Source organism: Pipra filicauda, unplaced genomic scaffold (assembly GCF_003945595.2).
Source record: "Pipra filicauda isolate LSUMZ 115617 unplaced genomic scaffold, ASM394559v2 scaffold113_size4260070_pilon, whole genome shotgun sequence".
In the NCBI taxonomy this organism is placed as follows: domain Eukaryota; kingdom Metazoa; phylum Chordata; class Aves; order Passeriformes; family Pipridae; genus Pipra; species Pipra filicauda.
The window spans coordinates 4157298-4175751 of record NW_024103585.1 but is presented as its reverse complement, the minus strand read 5'-3'; the positions used below and the strand labels follow the sequence as shown (position 1 = coordinate 4175751).

The 18454-nt window shown below is 47.9% G+C and overlaps 1 protein-coding gene across 3 annotated transcripts; it reads right to left on the bottom strand.

Annotated features, from left to right (window-relative positions):
• Window positions 1-1772: 1772 nt before the first annotated feature.
• LOC113993162 (ankyrin repeat domain-containing protein 26) lies at window positions 1773-17020 on the bottom strand. 3 transcript variants are annotated; one of them, XM_039383892.1, is made up of 18 exons: window positions 16531-17020; window positions 15994-16108; window positions 15574-15747; window positions 15379-15485; window positions 14582-14672; window positions 13460-13635; window positions 13196-13289; window positions 12447-12728; window positions 11517-11752; window positions 10490-10622; window positions 9006-9287; window positions 8147-8382; window positions 7243-7467; window positions 5188-5233; window positions 4031-5060; window positions 3515-3660; window positions 3083-3320; window positions 1773-2404 (listed from the first exon to the last, which is right to left on the bottom strand). In XM_039383892.1, exons 1-13 carry the CDS (start codon window positions 16746-16748, stop codon window positions 7266-7268), a joined length of 2346 nt encoding a protein of 781 aa, XP_039239826.1. In that variant the 5' UTR covers window positions 16749-17020; the 3' UTR covers window positions 1773-2404; window positions 3083-3320; window positions 3515-3660; window positions 4031-5060; window positions 5188-5233; window positions 7243-7265. The 3 variants fall into 3 exon arrangements, with proteins under 3 accessions (XP_039239826.1, XP_039239822.1, XP_039239818.1); XM_039383888.1 differs by having other exon boundaries at window positions 3083-3323; window positions 4079-5060; XM_039383884.1 differs by having other exon boundaries at window positions 4079-5060.
• Between the last annotated feature and the right edge of the window lie 1434 nt (window positions 17021-18454).

Genomic DNA, 18454 nt, shown 5'->3' with positions numbered 1-18454 from the left:
AAATTTAATCCTCAAAATCAGCATTAGCCTCCTTTCTCCAAGACCACTTCCTTAAGATCTGCAGATGGTACCTCTGATACACCCACAGGAAAACAATCTCCTTGGTCACCCGGTGATGACTAAACCTCTCACTTGCTGTGATCACCCCTTTCTGTTTCTAGAAAGAAGTGCCGCCCATGAAGCCCAGTGAGGCTGCACTTCCCCCTTCACTTCTGCAATCCCCTTCTCTCCCTCCAAAAACCCTGCAGTGTTGTCACTGACTATAAGATGTATGACATCACTGCACAAAACCCCACTGGCAACACAGTAGTCTATGTGACCTCTGATGTCTTCTGCCTTTTCTCTGTCTAAAAACCAAGGGTCGGAGAGTTAAAAGAACTCAGCATTGGAAGCAAAGTGCTTGTTCATAACACGGAATAGCCAGTGAAAGAGCGTTGACTTTCAAATGGTCCATGTCTTTTTTTGCATATGGAGAGAACTATGTTATCTTAAAAAGATTATTTGTAACACAAGTTTGTAACCATTTTCACAGCTACTTTAAGAAATAACGTTAAAAGGTTCTTAAGAGGCAGATGGTTGCTCTGGGAGCTGCATCACACATTACTGTGAATATTTACGAAGCTCTGCAATGGGGTTACTGGAGAGGCAAATCTACATTCATCCAACCTGTTTCACTGGAGCATTGCAACAGAATTTCCGTGTGCAAAATACTTTTAATGACAAAGAGTTAAATCCTTCTAGAGTAGACTGTTACTAGCAAGAGGCTGGGCTTTGTCACTGAGCTGGTCATTTTCCTCAAACATGTGATAAGGGCTGAGACCTCATCTCTGACTTTTAATTTAGTACAGCTTTTTGAACATCTCCGATAGTTAATTAAAAGCTCTTTCTGCAGTGGTAGATCTCATAAGATCTCATGCAGTGACCAGTGGTAAACTATAGAAAAGCTCTTTCACAAATCTTTTCCCCCTAGCCAGATAAAAGAGAATTACTACTTTGGTGAGAATATAACCTGTAGAACATAAACATATTTCTGCCTCATGTTCAATTTAAAATTCAAACCCATATAATTCCTTTATAAACATTCCTATAGTTCAGAGGTAATAAACACTCCCCCTATTTTCAAAGCAAATATGCATCTCCCGATGTTAATTGGCTTTGGATCTAAGGAGAACTTGTCATAGGTATTACAAAACCTAGTAAAAATTTTCACAAACACAAAAACTTCATTCTACTAGGGACTGCCATCTAGGTGAACAATTTTAGAAAACAATTAGCAAGGTTACTCTTGAATTTGTTTACATTATTAGACATCATCACTTATTTAAACCAAGACTTGCTGACTGAAGTGTCTGAGCTAATTAATAAAATCTTTGTTATGTCCAGGCATTCATCTAAAAACAATTTTGGCTATTAGCTATGGAAGGATGTCTTCGTTGTTTGCTTTCTTCGCCTTTTTTATTTTCCCCTCATTTTTCTGTCTTGGCTGGAGGTGAGGGGGGTGGGGTGGGCTGGTTTCTGGGTCTCTCCGCCGGCAGCGCTCTGCCCGCCCCAGTTCGAAGCTGCTCACTTGCAGTCCTGCTGCAGTGTGACGAATTCTATGTACGTTCCCTTTTTTAAGTTCGGCCACGCACCTCCACCGGGAGAGAAGGAGCCGCTTCTTCTGCCAATGCCGTGTCAGCTCTGCACTGCAAGCTTCTAAATATTAGAAGCTGGGGCTCTCGGCCTCACACACGGCGCCATTTGTAGGAGGTCAATAACTAATCGATCCCAAGTTTGGGGGTGAAAACCGGAATCTTTATTGAACACGCATCTCACAATTTAAGGGTCTTGGGGGCAGGACATGTTTATGAGGAGGATGGATTATGCTAAGTTGGGGATGGATTATGCTAACTAGAGGATTACACAATTTTCTGCTACAGTCACACAATTGTTTAATATTTCCTGTAACAAGGATTACATGGAGGGGGAGAGAACAAAGGGGTTTCTACGTAGTCTGATATCATCATCACAAAGTCTTTCCATATCTTGCTGCAGGAGCCAGGCCGATCAACATAGTTAAATATCAGCAGGTCTTGTGAAGAAGCATGCGATCCTCAGGTGGTGGGATTTCTTTCAGCCCCTGTTGTCCATGGCCTGCTACATAATCCTTTTGTGCTGATATCCGAGTTTCAGATTGCTACAGATGACCTAAAGTCTTCGGCTTTACCACAGATGTCTGGGTGGTGTTCTGAGACCCAGACTTCTGTTCAGTCCCAAACTGTTGCCAAGATATCCCAGGCCAGTTGAATCCAGAAGTGGACTTGCAGCCAGATGTCCGCTGACAGCGCTGCTTGTGACTGCAGATTTGCTTCTATGGCGCTCCAAAAAGAGCTTGATGTCGGCCTCTGCAAGTCTCTCATCAGCTCTGAAACATTCAGAAGCACACAGAGAGTCATCTTTGGCAGTAAGGCTTTTGCAAAGTTACCCTCCACGTCCTTGACTACTACTCGACTTCTAAAAGCCAAGGGCATTAAGAGCGTCCAAAACAAGCACATCCTTTGATCTGGGCTCGTTCAGAGGGCCTGTTTCTAAGAAATCACACTCAGTGCAAGGAGCAGCAAGTGTCACCTCCATAAGAACGCTGGCCTACCCTGGCCTTCTCAAGGAAAGCTCAAACCTCAGACCCGCTGCCAAAACAGAAGCCAAGAAAGAGCGTTCTTATTTTTGGTGCACAGAATCCAACTCTGTTCTCCGAGAGGCCTCTCCTTATTCAAACAGTAAAGGGCACAAGATTCATCTTTTCTGTCCCACACAGGATGAGGAGATTAGAGATTGGCAAAAAGACTGCCTGCTAGAACAACATCAACTCGAAAAGACACCAATAATGCCATAATGGCGCTACTGTGGTGTTCCTGCTGGAACTCTTAAAGAGAAAGGAAGACAGGTCTGATGAAGGGAAGGGTCTTAAGGGACTTTCCCCACAAATATGCCCTGTTCTGCTTTCATACATCATGCTGGCGAGACGTAAAAAAGGGATTTTAGAAGGAAAATGCACGAGGAAAAAGGAGTCTGTTATTACCAGTCCAGAAGAGCATGGACTTACCTTTCCAGTTTCTTGGCTAGGCTTTTTCTGGTTTTCGCTTCCACCAGATAGAGCTCTTTGTACATTTCCACTTCTGCCTGGGTGGATTCTTTTTGAAGAGTTCTGTCTTGCTGGGTGTTTTTTGTCCTGTCCAATTGACTTTTGAGATCTCTACTTCTTTCTTCTGTTTTCTCGCTGAATCACTATGATGGCTCCGAGGACTTGAGCTCTTTCATGCTCAAGAATCAAGATCAGCAATCTGCTAGGCAGAAAAAATGGATGTGGTTCTTATTGTGAGTGCATAAGAAACCAAGACACCAGCTATGCATCAGTAAACCAACAGGTAAGTGCAATGTGCTTGACATCCATTTAACAGAGTTTATGAGTTTACATTCTGACTGCAAGGAACATGTTTTCACATCTGAAGCGGGGGATGGGAAACCATAGACTCACTGTGAACACTGAAGGATTTCCAGAGCCTCTCTATAGAATTTCATTCAACTCCGGTAATTTTTGGTTGAAGAATCACGGTGCTCCTCCATTACTCTGGAAAGGGGATCCTGGTCTGTCGGGAGTGAGGCCATTGCTGCATATGAAAGCTGGAGAAAACAAGAAGAAACGTGTGACCCTCCAGAGGATGAAACCCCAGTATGAAATTGTCAAGAAGTTCAGACCCAATGCGTTTCGAGTTTTACAATTGCGTCTAAACATTTATTGTAGTTTTTCCCTTGTTTGTACCCTGAAATTGTCGTATGAAAAATGCCCTTGATTTCTGTATCCTTAGGCCCCACTCCCTGATTGGCCAAAGTTTGCTGCATTGCAGTATTTCCTTTTATGGCCACCCTTTCCCTAAAAAGGATAATCCCTACCCCCTTTTTCCCTTATATAGTTACACTTTGCATGCTCCGCCCTAGTCCCTCCCTTTCTTCTAGCAAATTCTACCCCTACCTTCTATAAGCCTTAACCCACCTCCCTAAAGGAGCCATTTTTTACACCCTCATCCGGAGAGTGGCAAACCTGTTATTGCCACAGGGACCGCGTCCGTGGTCCACATGAAGATTTTTTGAAGATCCAGCAGATCCCCTTGTAAGTTTAGCAGTGGCTGGCGGGAAAATTGACAAGATTCCTGGTGTTACTTTTACAGCAGACAGGGCAAAATAAGGCAAGGACATGACAGGCAACACAAGAGACTGCAATCCAGACAGAGGCTTTAAAATTTCCAAGGGAACATAACAACGGAAGGGCTAGGTGCAAAGGAAGAAACCCATTTTTTCCACAATTGCTTATCCGACAACAGCATTTCTAAAGCAAGTGGAAGACATTCCGGGGGCTACACACTGAACACCTTCAGGCAATCCACAAATGACTCCTGTGCTAAACAGCCCCCTGTAGACCTCTTCAACCCGAAGTCTCTGCTTTCCTTTTATGTTCAAACCAGTGATTTATTGGCACACTACTACTACTACACAGCACCAGGCACTACAAAGCAGTAACTCTGGAGGAACAAATTCCCATGGAACAGGTGCATTTCCTCTTGGGACACCTGGCCTCAAATTCTACAGCATGTTTTATGCTATGTATGGCAAGCACTGAACGGATATTTGCCAAAAAAGTACTGAATACTCTTTTCCTAAAGGCAGATTATTTTTTGTCACTGATCTTCTTGCTTATTCCAAAAAAGACTGCACCCCCTAAGCTACCAAGACAAGCCATGAATCATAGAATCGTAGCCAAAATCAGGAACCAACCGCAAAGAATGGGTATGGTGCGGTTTAGTGCTGAATGCCATCGGTGTGCATGGGAGGGGAAGTGATGGCTGAAGCTTATACTTATCTCTTGGCTGCTTTGCTGTTTGTGCTTGAGATGAACTCTAGTGAAGGGCAACTTCAGCTTAAGCCAAGGGTTTCTTTGCGCTTGGCTTTTTCCAGGCAACTGCATAACATTGTACGCAACATTTTGGTAAGCAGGAAGTTTTCACATTCAAGTCTCAACTGGAAGGCTAGCAGAAAAAAAACCCCAAAAACATACTTATCAGAGGAACTTGATAAAAATGGCTCGAGAGCTGTCAAGAGCTAGAAATAGTCACCTTTTTCCTTAAAAACCCTCCTAACATAATGACACATTACCTCGTTGAAGGTCTCTAGCGATTTTTGCATCCCGTTCCTGTCGTGCCTGGAATTATACAGAAAATACACAGTTAAGAGGTAGTATTTACAGAGTTAAGAGGTAAGATTTCAGTTGATTAAGCCATTGTTTTGCACACACCCCTTCGAGGAAGAAAACTTTAGAACTTGATATGGTAGTAGAGTTTGAAGCAAATCCTGAGAAGACAAACTGTGTATAGTGAGAGTGAACTATCCTCAGCTCCTCTGTTGACAACAAACTAAAAGTCTCCAGAGGTTGCAGTCAAGGTCGGAGAGAACTTCAGGGGACTAAGTCCTACCAAAAAAAATGCAATAGGAAGGAGAAATGTTGGGATCGAAGCAAGCCCTCAAACTAAGAAACAAAACCCCTCCAGACCTCAGTCACTGAAGGCTGGGGAAATGTCATACGTAGTTGTTCATCAACTTCCCTGAGAGTACGCTCAAGGCTGTGAGACAGACGTGGCCTGAAAAGGAACTGTATGGGTGCTGTTGCAGTCAGGACGCTGAGTGAGAACAGTATCACCATTCTCAGACCTAGTGCATTCTTTTCTTGGAATCAACTCAACTGTTTTCCACAAGTAGATCTGGGAAGCAGTTGTTGCAAAGCGCTGAAGCAGCCTGTATAGCGATTTGAACTACACATCTGCATAAATTAGCAACTGGATAAAACAATGAGCCATGAAATAACCTGTAGAAATATTTAATTTCTGTAACATCCTTCAGGGAAGCTAGGAAAGCAGTGAAGGTTTCTGTCTTAATACTGACAAAACTTTGAGATGCCCAGAGTTTTCTTCTGGAAAATCACAATGGAAAGGGCGAGCTGAAGACTGTTGCTGTAATTCAGTTCTAGGAAGCACTGGGTACTCCCACTGTCCTTCCCTTCACTATCTGTTTTCCCTGCTCTTTTTCAAAAAAGACACAGCTGTCAACTCTTTTCTTTTCAAGTAGGGCAGCTTTTTTCCTCGAACAGGAATGGTTTCCTCCTTTGCCTTTTCCTTCTTTTAACATCTTGCTGCCATCTCTCTGTCCTTTCTTTCCCTCACTTGTTCCGTGCTCCCTGCCCCTCCTGGTCTTCTCCTTTTCTCCCTTTTGCATTGGGTCCCTGAAGTTTGCTTCCTTTCTAGTGCTTGCCTGCAGAATAAACCCTGCAGATGGTACAGCACTAATTACCTCACGAGTTCTTTCCGTAATGCCTGTCCACGCCTCTGCCCTCAAAAACGTGTTCACAGCGGTACAGAAAAGTTCCTGTCTGTAACTGCCGCTGCTACGCATTACCTACGCTGCTTGGCCCCTTTTCATCTCCTTGGTGTTTTTGTCTTCAACCAGGTGCTGTATGTAGACACCTTGTTGAAATGGGTTCTTTCCAATGGAGGTGAGGGGACCAGTGAACTGAGATGGACTTCAAAGTGAACAAATGCTTCTCACATTCATCCAACAACTAAACACGCTAACTCAACAGAGAAGCTTGGCCATGCCTCAGTCCCATGCTACGTGGCTGTCCCACTGATTACAACTACTGGTGTGTGGTTTCCCCGTCTCCTGGTATAATGCTCTGCATTCTGGAAGGGATGCGCTATCCCACTGACTGCTGATTACAGGGCATACTTGGACCAGTGCTATTGCAGAGGTTGCAGCATTGCTGCACAATTAGAAGGCTGTGAAGACTTCCCAAGGAGTAGGTAGTTCTGCTGTTTCATGTAGTAAGACGTAGCAGGAACTACAGGAACAAATGCCTCCTATCCATAGTAACATATTAAAGCAAGGTCCAGTGAAGAAACTGCTAGAACAAAGATCAATGATGAAGAAAATGGGGTCTCACAGATGTCTGCTGGCATTTGGCACTCATGGTGACATTAGCCACTTGAAATAGGTCACACATACCATACATGTAAATTTAGTGTAGAACTTAGATGGGGGGTTCGTGCCCCACAGTGCTCTTTACCACAGTTTGTCTTGAAAAAGAAGGTAGTTACACAGCTCATTGCTTCGATTTCAATATTTTTTGGCCTTTGACCGCTCTGGAAAATTTGTACAAACCTGATGTCCTAAAATCTTCGGCTTTACCACAGATGTCTGGGTGGTGTTCTGAAACCCAGACTTCTGTTCAGTCCCAAGTGGCTGCCAAGATATCCCAGGCCAGCTGGATCCAGAAGTGGACTTGCAGCCAGATGTCCGCTGACAGCGCTGCTTGTGATTGCAGATTTGCTTCTATGGCGCTCCAAAAAGAGCTTGATGTCGGCCTCTGCAAGTCTCTCATCAGCTCTGAAACATTCAGAAGCACACAGAGAGTCATCTTTGGCAGTAAGGCTTTTGCAAAGTTACCCTCCACGTCCTTGACTACTACTCGACTTCTAAAAGCCAAGGGCATTAAGAGTGTCCAAAAGAAGCACATCCTTTGATCTGAGCTTGTTCAGAGGGCCTGTTTCTACGAAATCACACTCAGTGCAAGGAGCAGCAAGTGTCACCTCCATAAGAACGCTGGCCTACCCTGGCCTTCTCAAGGAAAGCTCAAACCTCAGACCCGCTGCCAAAACAGAAGCCAAGAAAGAGCGTTCTTATTTTTGGTGCACAGAATCCAACTCTGTTCTCCGAGAGGCCTCTCCTTATTCAAACAGTAAAGGGCACAAGATTCATCTTTTCTGTCCCACACAGGATGAGGAGATTAGAGATTGGCAAAAAGACTGCCTGCTAGAACAACATCAACTCGAAAAAGACACCAATAATGCCATAATGGCGCTACTGTGGTGTTCCTGCTGGAACTCTTAAAGAGAAAGGAAGACAGGTCTGATGAAGGGAAGGGTCTTAAGGGACTTTCCCCACAAATATGCCCTGTTCTGCTTTCACACATCAAGCTGGCGAGATGTAAAAAAGGGATTTTAGAAGGAAAATGCACGAGGAAAAAGGAGTCTGTTATTACCAGTCCAGAAGAGCATGGACTTACCTTTCCAGTTTCTTGGCTAGGCTTTTTCTGGTTTTTGCTTCCACCAGATAGAGCTCTTTGTACATTTCCACTTCTGCCTGGGTGGATTCTTTTTGAAAAGGTCTTTCTGGTTGCTCGCTTTTTATCCTTCGCAGTGCACGTTCAAGATCTCTAATTCTGTCTTCTAGCTGTTTTTTCAGTGAGTCTAAATGACTGGTTCTGATTTGTTCTAATCTGTCCTGGGAGGCTGCCTGTGCCTGAAGGAGACAGTGCACCTTCAATCACCACAAGCAAAAGAGAACTCTCTCCAGCAGAAAATTGCATGTACCCAATTTCAAGGCTTTACTCAGAGAGGCAGCTGTGCCTCCTCACTACCAGCAGCAATGAAAGCAGAACCCTGGAGCTACTATTATACAAAGCTACTAATGAAAGGACACTCTCTCTGTAGGACAGGGCATACGAAAAAGGAATCCTCAAAGACAACAGGAGGATCTCCCACCTCCACAACTTCAGTGACTCCTTTTCTGAGCACTTTCCCCCCCTACAAGGACAAAGCAGCACCTGTAGGTCTGGCCATGACAGCTGGCAGTTGCAAAACCCATTGAAGGATGAGCAGCGAGAACCAGGCCAGCGGACAGAGATACCCCCAAGCACTGCAAAGTGGGAATCTGCCTTGGGCAGGCTTTTGATTCAGGGACCTGCCGGCACATCACACACCCGTGACAGCCCTCCTGCCCAACCATATTGCCTTCTCCCACTGCCTTCAGGAAAGGCAGAAGCTAACACACAGAATACAGGAGCAAAAGAAAAATACCCAAACCGATGGCCACAACAGAGGTTTTACGTAGCGCCTGTGGACACTGGTGAGAAATTCACTTACTTGCAAAAACTCATTGACTTGTTGGAGTTTCTGTCTTATTTCGTGGTCTGCTCGTTCTTCCGCCTCTCTTTTACATTGTTCTAGTTGGGTGCGATCCACCATGTTAGTCTCCAAATGGTGCTGGACTTTTGCCAGCTCTTCTTGCAGCTGGCATTTGTCCGTCTCCAGGTTTTTGCACTTCCCACGCAGGATAGACAGCTCTTCTTGCAAATCCTGATTTTTGGCTTCCAGCTGCGTGCACTTTTTACTTTCCCTGTCCAGCTGCTGGGAAAGTTCAGCAACCTGCAGACAGAAAGAAGAAAACAGGAAGTCAGCGTGATGTAAAGGCAGTGAATTCTGTGGAAACCCCAAAAGGGGGTGGCCAGGGAGACTATATTCATCATCTGCTGGCTCGGGACTAGAAACAAAGTGCAACCAGGCTCTTCTTTTCCAGCCAGAAGAGCTTTCACCTCATTTGTCTCAGCATTCCTCAGGTTCCCATCCTTTTGGAGTTCCTCATGCAAAAATGCTACAAGCTTCTGGACTCAAAAGGAATCACTGCAAAGGCAGTAAGTGATTCTACAGTGATGCCTTCCAAACCCAAGCGTAGCTCTGAAAGATGGCCACTTTAGCAACGAATCTGAGTAAGGAGCGGAGAAGGAAATAAAAGGTTACATGCCACTACTGCACAGGCAGAGCAGCCTCAAAAGCACTGCTGGGAACAGTCCTTCTGAGTCCCTGTGACAAGATGGGCTGAAAGAGCTACCCGTGAGCAATCAGTTACAGATTTTCCCCTGGGAGGCACCTGTCCTCATTGTGCCCTGGGCAGCAACAACACTGTTGAGAAAAGCAAAACGTCAAGCGCCTCCTGCTCAGCTCACGCCTGAGACAGGGCTCAGGGGCTGATTGTGCCCTGCGAGTGACAGCGGTGTTCCTCCCCTCTCTTCCAGGGCAGGAATTCATCTGTCAGACCCAGATGACGCTGTCACAGCCTCCCTCAAGCTGCAGCCAGGCCTGAGCTGGGCCCCACTGCTCTCAGCCCATGGACGTGATGTCCTGCAAGGATGGCAGACCTGCCCATCCCTAAGGCCCAGCCAGGGGATCTGCACTCTTGGCTGACCCCGCTTACTGTCAGCAGACCTGTTCTGCTCTTCTTGCTGAGGGCCTGTGGGAGGGCTCCCTGGCCGGTGAGGTCATGCACCCTGCCAGGCTGGCTGCCACTCTTGGCTTGCCCTTCCTCTGCAAGACAGCCTGGCCTCCATGAGCCCTTACACCTACTGCTTTGCCCTTACATTTGCATCTTTACCCATAGTGATAACTACCTCCGTATTATAGTCATCTACTACTGTAACAGCAGAAGGAGCATTAAGAAAAGCCCATCACATCCAAAATGCAGCCAAGGAAAAAAAAATCATCAACATGACAAGAAATATACGGAAAGCATCTCCCAGGTTTCAGAAGAAGTAACATCACAACCAAAAAACCCCACCCAAAGCGCAGCTCACCTCTGTTCGTAATCTATCCACTTCCTTGACCTTTTCAGAATATCTGTTCTTCATTTCTTCCAGCTGGGACTGGGTTTCTTTCTCTTCATTAGCCCTGAGTTTCCTCCTATCTACCCTCAGAAGCTTTTCCAACCTGCACAGCAAATTAGTTAAGAAAACCATGAAACACAGGAAGAACCAGCCTTTTCCCCACAGTCTCACATAAGCAGCACAGACATCAGAGAAGCATAGAATGGCTTGGCTTGGCAGGGACCTTAAAGATCATCTCGTTCCAAGCCTCCTGCTGTGGGCCGGGACACCTTCCATGAGACCAGGTTGTTCAGAGCTCCATCCAACCTGGCCTTGAACACTTCCAGGGATGGGGCATCCACAGCTTCTCTGGGCAACCTGCTCTTTTAAATGCACTCTTTTCATCCTTGTGGTAGGTTCCCTTCAAGTACTGAAAGGCCACAATTAGGTCAGCCCAAAGCCTTCTCTTTTCCAGGCTGAAGTATTGCAATTGCCCCAGCCTTTCCTCATAGGAGAGGTGCTCCATCTTTCTAACCACCTTGGTGGCCTCCTCTGGACTCACTCCAACAGGTGGAGGTCCTTGCTTTGCTGAGGACCCCAGAGCTGGATGCAGCACTCCAGGTGGGGTCTCACCAACGTCCCTCAGGACATCAGTCCTGTGCTGGTGCTTCAGATCACCTCCCTGTCATCCATGTGCCTTGACATAGCTTCTAGAAGGATCTTTTCCATGACCTTCCCAGGCACAGAGGGGAGGCAGACAGGTTGGCAGTTACCAGGGCCCTCCTTCCTACCCATTTCAAAGATGGGTACAATGGGTTTCCCTTTTTCCCGTCACCTGGGACTTCACCCGACTGCCACGACTTTTCAAATATCAAGGAGAGTGTCTTGGCAACTACACCAGACCCTGTTGGCCAATGTAGGGCAATAATGCTGGTGAGATGTAGACAATGCATTTAGAAGGAAAATGCATGAAGAAAAAGGAGTCTCTTATTACCACTCCAAAAAAGCATGGACTTACCTTTCCACTTTCTTGTCTAGGCATCTTCTAGTTTTCAATTCCTCCAGATACAGGTCTTTGTACATTTCCATTTCTCCTCGCATTGCTTCTTTACGAGAAGCACTCTCTTGTTGGGTTTTTTTTACCCTGTCCAGTTCACTTTCGAGATCTCTAATTCTTTCTTCTAACTGGATTCTCACTGAATCGCAATGACTGTCTCCGTTTTGTCCTAATGGAGCCTGGGAGGCTGCCTGTGCCTGAAGGAGACAGTGCACCTTCAACCACCACAAGAAAAAGAGAGCTCTGCCCAGCAGAAAATTGCACGCATCCTGTTTCAAGGGCCCAGCCTTACTCAGAGAGGCAGCTGTGCCTCCTCACTACCAGCAGCAACCAAGGCAGAACCCAGGAGCTACCACGGCAAATAATTCTTTTCATTGGGAAAGAAGCCCAAATCAGCACACTTATTCAAAGCTCCTAATGAAGAGACACTGTATCTGTAGGGCAGGGTATATCGAAAAGGATTCCTCAAAGACAATAAGAGCATCCCCCACCTCCACCCCCTCACCCCCACCCCTGGAATTTCAGTGACTCCTTTTCTGAGCACTTTCCCCCCCTACAAGGACAAAGCAGCACCTGTAGGTCTGGCCATGACAGCTGGCAGTTGCAAAACCCATTGAAGGATGAGCAGCGAGAACCAGGCCAGCGGACAGAGATACCCCCAAGCACTGCAAAGTGGGAATCTGCCTTGGGCAGGCTTTTGATTCAGGGACCTGCCGGCACATCACACACCCGTGACAGCCCTCCTGCCCAACCATATTGCCTTCTCCCACTGCCTTCAGGAAAGGCAGAAGCTAACACACAGAATACAGGAGCAAAAGAAAAATACCCAAACCGATGGCCACAACAGAGGTTTACGTAGTGCCTGTGGACACTGGTGAGAAATTCACTTACTTGCAGAACGAGACTGACGTCTTGTAGCTTTTGACTTATTTCCTGGTCAGCTCGTTCTTCCACCTCTCTTTTACATTGTGCTGTTTGGCTGCCATCCAGCACGAAAGTCTCCAAATGATGATGGACTTTTGTCACTTTTTCTTGCAGCTGGCATTTGCTCTTCTCCAGTTTTTCACAATTCCCACGCAGAGTGGACAGCTCTTCTCGCAAAGTCTGGTTTTGGGCCTCTAGCTGCATGCCTGTTTTAGGCTCCATGTCCAGCTGCTGGGAAAGTTCACCAACCTGTACACAGAAAAAAAAAAAGAAAAGGAAACTCAGCGTGATCTAAAGGCAGTGAATTCTGGGAAAACCTCTAAAGAGGGTGGCCATCATAACTGCATTTATCATCTGCTGGAAACGAGCATAGAAAACACTTGAAAGATTCCCTGACAGAAAGAAGAAACTTCACAACTACTTAAAAATTTGTGAGACACTTCTGGGAGCAATACTTCTGGGTCCCTTGGAGCTCATGGTGAAACTCATAATTTATAATCTAAGAATTGCTCTAGTGTCCAGCACAGCAAATACCCTCAGGGCTTTTGTAGCAGCTGGGGAAAGGACCAGGCTGCTCTCTGAGCAGCCTCTACTGAGGAGAAGGCAGAAACTGAGCTCCCCTAGGCTCTCCAGGAAAACTTCATCTTACAGTTTCCCCACAGAAATAGGCAACTAGGCTCAAGAGTCACAAAAAGGGAAATTTATGACCAGCTTACTGAGGCAGAGGCTTGCAGGTCTCTCTGAAGGACTTCAATCCTATTGCTTTGTTGCTGGACAGTGGCTTCCAATCTGGTGTTTTCAATTTCAAGGCTTAAAAACAAATACGGGTCTTATTACCAGAAAATCCAGTTCCAGACAAACTGTGCTAAGTAACAGAATCCACAGCAGAAGTGTCCTTCAAAATCCAACTGACTGTCCCGTTGTTTCCACCCAATCCCCCAAAGCGACAGACACCTCGCTTCACTGGGTTACTCTCTTACTGTTGCACGTGTTCTTCCAGTTGTTTTAGAGTGGTATTAGTCTTGGAAGATGGCAACAAGAGGTCCTGCAGTTTCGGGGAAGAAGTTATTGCTTCTCTTTCTTTATCATCCAAGGCAGTCTTCAAGTCACGAACGCAATGCTCAGACTGAAGATGCTTTTCTTCCTCCTCCCGCAGCTGTAAAATCACGGTAAGAATCCACAGTTGTCAGGTGAGCTTTTACATAGAGGAGCCAGCTGCTGCTGAAGAACTCAGGTGCTGCATGTATGTGTGCATACCCTCTGCTCAAAGAACTGGAATCAATTCAAGTACCTTCAAAGCTTCACTTCTACTACCCAATGAACACAAGCTCTATTCCTTTGTCCTCTTTTAAAGCAGCCTCTCCCACCCCTCCACTGCTTTCCTACAGCACAGTTCTAAGCACTGACACTGCCCCTCGGACCATTTTTGTGACCTGTGACGCTTCTTGTATTCCCTTGCTTGCTGCTCCAGGAAAAGATGAGTGAAATAATTCATCTTCCTAAAGGAAGGCATCTCACAAGTGTCAGAGGTGAAGTGCTCTGGCACATGTGCTCTGGAGCCCAGGGTTGCATGAGGGGAGCATGGGGAGTTTTGTTAAGTGGGAATGACCCTGACTGTAGCACAGAGAGAGGTGCCCAGCAGCCCCTAAGCAGGAAGCAGTGGATGCCTGAGGAGAGGCGGCTCTGCTTCAGTGTGGTGGGGCCAGGAAGGATGGCATCACTGACAAGCTAATGACCACCATTTCAGCAAAGGCAGGCAGATGAACTGCTCCACAGACCTGCCCTGGAGTCGAGAATCATGCCAGGGGTGTGTGGGGAGTCTTCTTAGACCAGGAAAATCTTGAATGTAGCAGAGAGAGAGGAACCCCAGCCCCCCTGGCCAGTCACGGGTGAAACCCTAAGGAGAGGCAGCTCTGCCTCAGCATGGCGGGTTGTGGGGCAGGGGGCCAGAGGGACAGAGGCAGATCAAAGCCCGATGTAACTGCCACTTCCTTAGGTCTCTGTCATACTGGCTCCCAGAATACTGTTTTGTCTGTTTTCATGATGTATAGGAAGCAACAGGCACCGCCAGGTTTATCCCTGTAGGGACGGGCTTTCCATACCTCCGTGTCAGCCCTGTCCAACTCCTCCTGCAAGCGCAGATTATCTTCCTCCAGGTGAGCCTCATGGGTTCCAGTAACCACAAAAGCAGTCCTAAAGCATCCAAGATTTAATGTGAAACATGTCTGATCCCGCATCATTTTTCCCCTGCTTGTTCCCAAAAGAGCTCTTCCCCCCTTTCCTACAAGCTCCGTGAAAGCGAAGCCAAGTACATGGAAGCATTGGAGAATTTATCTTAGAAGGGGCCTCCCTAAAGCAGCCTCAACTACAAGGTCAAGCCATGCTGTTCAGGGCTCCTTGCACTGCTCTTCAAAGTCCCCACAGATGCGGCTGCACAAACTCCGGGGCAAGCCGTTCGACCGCCTGACCATCTACGTGGCAGGAAGTTTTCTCCTTATGTGCAGTTGGAGCCCCTCGTGTTCCCTCGGACACTCTTGCTTCTCTTTCTCCCAACGCTTCCCTTCAGAGCACTTAACGCACCAACTGTGCCTTGGCTTAAAGCTCCCTTGCCTGCAGAGCAGCCATGCTGCTGAGCTATTGGCAAGTTTCCCGATGGCTCTGGGTGTCTGTGGGGAGAGGGCACCACAGACAACGCCTTCTTGCAGACCTCAGCGGGCAAAGTACGAGAGCCCCTAAGGTACGAGAGCAGCCAAGTGCAGACCTGCATTTACCAGTCACACAGGGAACTGCTTCCACGTGGCTCCTCCTTCTTTTTCCAAGCTCATTGCCACGCCCCTCGTCTCGGTCTTGGTTGCAGGCTACCGAGAAGGCCCGTGTGCTGTTTTGACAAACCCCTTACCTTTCACTTTGGGCTTGAGCATGCCTGTCAGCTGCTTTTTTCAGAAGGCACTCCAGGATCTCCTCATGCTGTAGGAGGGCTGCAAGTTTTAAGGGAGTAAATCCCATCTAAAAGGACAAATAATCGCCATTAGAAAGACACAGACAAGCTCTGCAGCTGTTTGAAAGAGCAGCTTTACCCACGTGCCAAGGTTACCTGGTTCTGAGCATCACTATTGGCATTATGCTCGAGTAACAGCCCTGCTACAGCTGTATTTTTAGATAGGACAGCCAGGTGAAGGGCAGTGTTGCCGCCAGCGTCTGCCAGATTCGGGTCGGCACCGTGTTCCAGCAGAATAGCAACACATTCTTCCTGCTCCTGCTGTACTGCCTGGGAACAACACACGAAAAGGGAAAGACTTCCAACTTTTACATCCCCCTCTGTCACAACTTTGTCAGCTCCTGAACGCTAGGATAGAAGACCATCTTCAAAGACTAGCTAACAGAGGCCTATGCCACCCCGATTGCAATATGCATGTTTCTACGGCCCAGCGATGCAAGGAATCCTGCCAGACACCTCCCCTTTAACACACCATCACTAATGCCCACCTACAAGATCATAAGGCATTCCACACACCTTCATCAGTGCCGTTCTCTTCAAGTTGTCAGCGAGATTCGGCTGGCTGTTCTTTCTTAGCAGATATCTAAGGACATCTGCATGGCCATTTGCCGAAGCGAGATGCAGAGGTGTCCTAAAAATTAAACGTACGCTCTTAACCTAGACAGACAAAGGATGAGCCAAAGCCGTGTCTCTACCCAGCACCCTGGGGACCCTGCCCGGACTCTGCTCCTCCCTCTTGCTGCTCTCTGCTGCTGCTGCTGCAATCCTGTGCTGATTAGCCAGAGGGCAGAAGAGAAGAGGTGAGGGCTGAGCAGCTGCAGAACAGCCCTGCAGAGAGACTACGGCAAAGGGGCAGGTCGGCAACACGCGTTTCCAAGAGCGCTGGAGCCCAGCCGGCAGCTACAAGCAGTGAAAAGCTCAAGAGTTCACTCTCCCAGCTGACAGGGCAAATCTCACTTTTCAAGCCTTGTCCTTAACAGAGGGCTGCCGAGGACTACTGCAGCTTGGCTCGGGAGCAGCCAAGGTGTGCCATCAGCATCCCATAGAACTCACCGCATCTCCTGGTCTCGCCTGTCGATGCCGACTACCTTCACATACCAGCGCCAGCGCCTCAGCCAGGCCAGGTCGCCGCGGGCGGCCGCGCGGTGCAGCCTGCCCAGCCCCTTCTCCCTGAGCTCGGAGGCGCTGGTGGAGCTGGTGGCAGCCCAGGGCTGCCCACTGGTGGTGCTGGATGGTGACTGCCGTCGCTTCTTGCTGAGAAGCCCCGGCATGGCCCTGCTTGGAGCTACCAGCAGCAGGAAGTGCAAGAAGCCCCCTTGCGGAGGGGCTGCCGGGCGCCAAGTAGGGATGACGAATGGGACGAGGGTGAGGTTAAGGGTGAGGGTGACAAAGGGGACGAGGATGAGAAGAAGGATGGGCACAGGGTATAAAGCACAAGGCAGACGAGGTTGCCCTGTGCAGCGTTCGTGGCCTGCAGCTACCAAGACGGCGATACAGGCGCGAAATGCTCCCACAGCGGGATGTGCTACTGCTCCTCGAGAGGCTACAGAAGCTCTGAGCGCCGGCTCCAGGCACCAACAAAGCTGTGCTCGACTGGCGCCTGTGGCGTCACAATGGCAGGTGGAACACTCAGCACGTCACCGTGGGGTGTGGCAGAGGCCACGGTGCAGGGTGAGGCCGGGCGGGACATGGCAGGGCGGGGCAGGAGTGAGGGCGGCCGTGCTGGGCCTTGTGGGAAGGAGGTGGCCTGGGCCTTGTGAGGGCGGCTGGCGGGAGTGGGCACTGCCCCGCCTCAGGGCACCCCGGGGCAGGGCCCGGGCTGCTCCCACTGGGTCGGAGGCTGTGGTAGGCACTGGAGCAGCTCCCGAATCACCCGCTCTGGGTTTTTGCTTCAGCCTGTGGCCGGGCTGCCTCTGGACACGCTTCCATGAAATGAGGCTCAGGATGAAGTGGGATCCCAGCCCGAGCAGGCGGGGGCCACCACAGCTCTCAAGAAATGCCCACTGAGTGCTCCAAGCCTGCCATGCCAGAATTCCAGGATGTAGGGACGTGTCCCGAGAATAGGGAGGGAAGCATTCTGGGAACTGAAGTCCCTGGACAGCATATTGGGGCACATGAGCAGTGTGTGTTGTGCTGTCATTGGTCAGGGGGTCACATGTCCTCCAAAGGGTTTATAAGGAGACATTTTTCTTTTAAATAAACAGATTTGACTGCTTGCCAACTAGCTGCCGGGTCGTGTCTTTTATATTATATTAATATACCACACCAGGACAATTCCCCAACTCCTTTGTCTTGTCCCTCTTGAAGAGCAGACCCCTCAGCCCCCCACCCCCTCGTAACTGCTGTCACCTGCTACTTTGCCAGATGCCAACAGTGAATTTCTGCTCTGCTGCTCCAGCAGCCAATGGGCAGCACACAGCAGGCAGGAAGAAGCTTTCAAACACGTCTCGTCCCAGTTTGTCCCAATGACAACACAAAGTGAAGGCCCAGAGGTTCTGCACCAGCTTTCTCAGGGGAGAGACGCTACAATGCACCACAAGCAGGCTGAAGAAATTTCCCTTTTTCTTTGCGGGCTACAAACCGGTCCGCTTCCCACAGGATGGTTGTGCTTGAAGATAAATTTTGTATAGATGTTGAAAGGTAGTGCTGGGTTGGATACAGAGTAAAGACTAAACAACAATTTCCATCATAAAGCTTCACACTAAAAATTATTTTGCAGGGAAGTAATTTAGGTAGATGGAGAACTGAATGTACAAAAAAGACCAAATTCCTATTTTGAGAAAAATATTTTCCCCTATTTCGTATAACTTACGGTTTAACAGGAAAAAATGTGCATGTGTTTCTGGACATTCAACTGAGACTGGAGCTGCAGTGTGATGTCATCAACTTGAAAAGTTTTTGGCCCTTATGACTATTCGTCCATTTCTGAAAATGTTGCGAAATGTTCACGACTTAATATCTGGTTTCAATAAGTAGT

What these genes read in the sequence shown, in the direction of transcription:
- LOC113993162 (XM_039383892.1), bottom strand. Translation starts at nt 16,748, where the DNA reads ATGCCGGGGCTTCTCAGCAAGAAGCGACGGCAGTCACCATCCAGCACC. An exon ending in GCTCAAGCCCAAAGTGAAAG is followed by an intron (nt 14,673 to 15,378) that starts GTAAGGGGTTTG and finishes TGGATGCTTTAG; the next exon opens with GACTGCTTTTGTGGTTACTG. An exon ending in CTAGACAAGAAAGTGGAAAG is followed by an intron (nt 10,623 to 11,516) that starts GTAAGTCCATGC and finishes TTTGCTGTGCAG; the next exon opens with GTTGGAAAAGCTTCTGAGGG.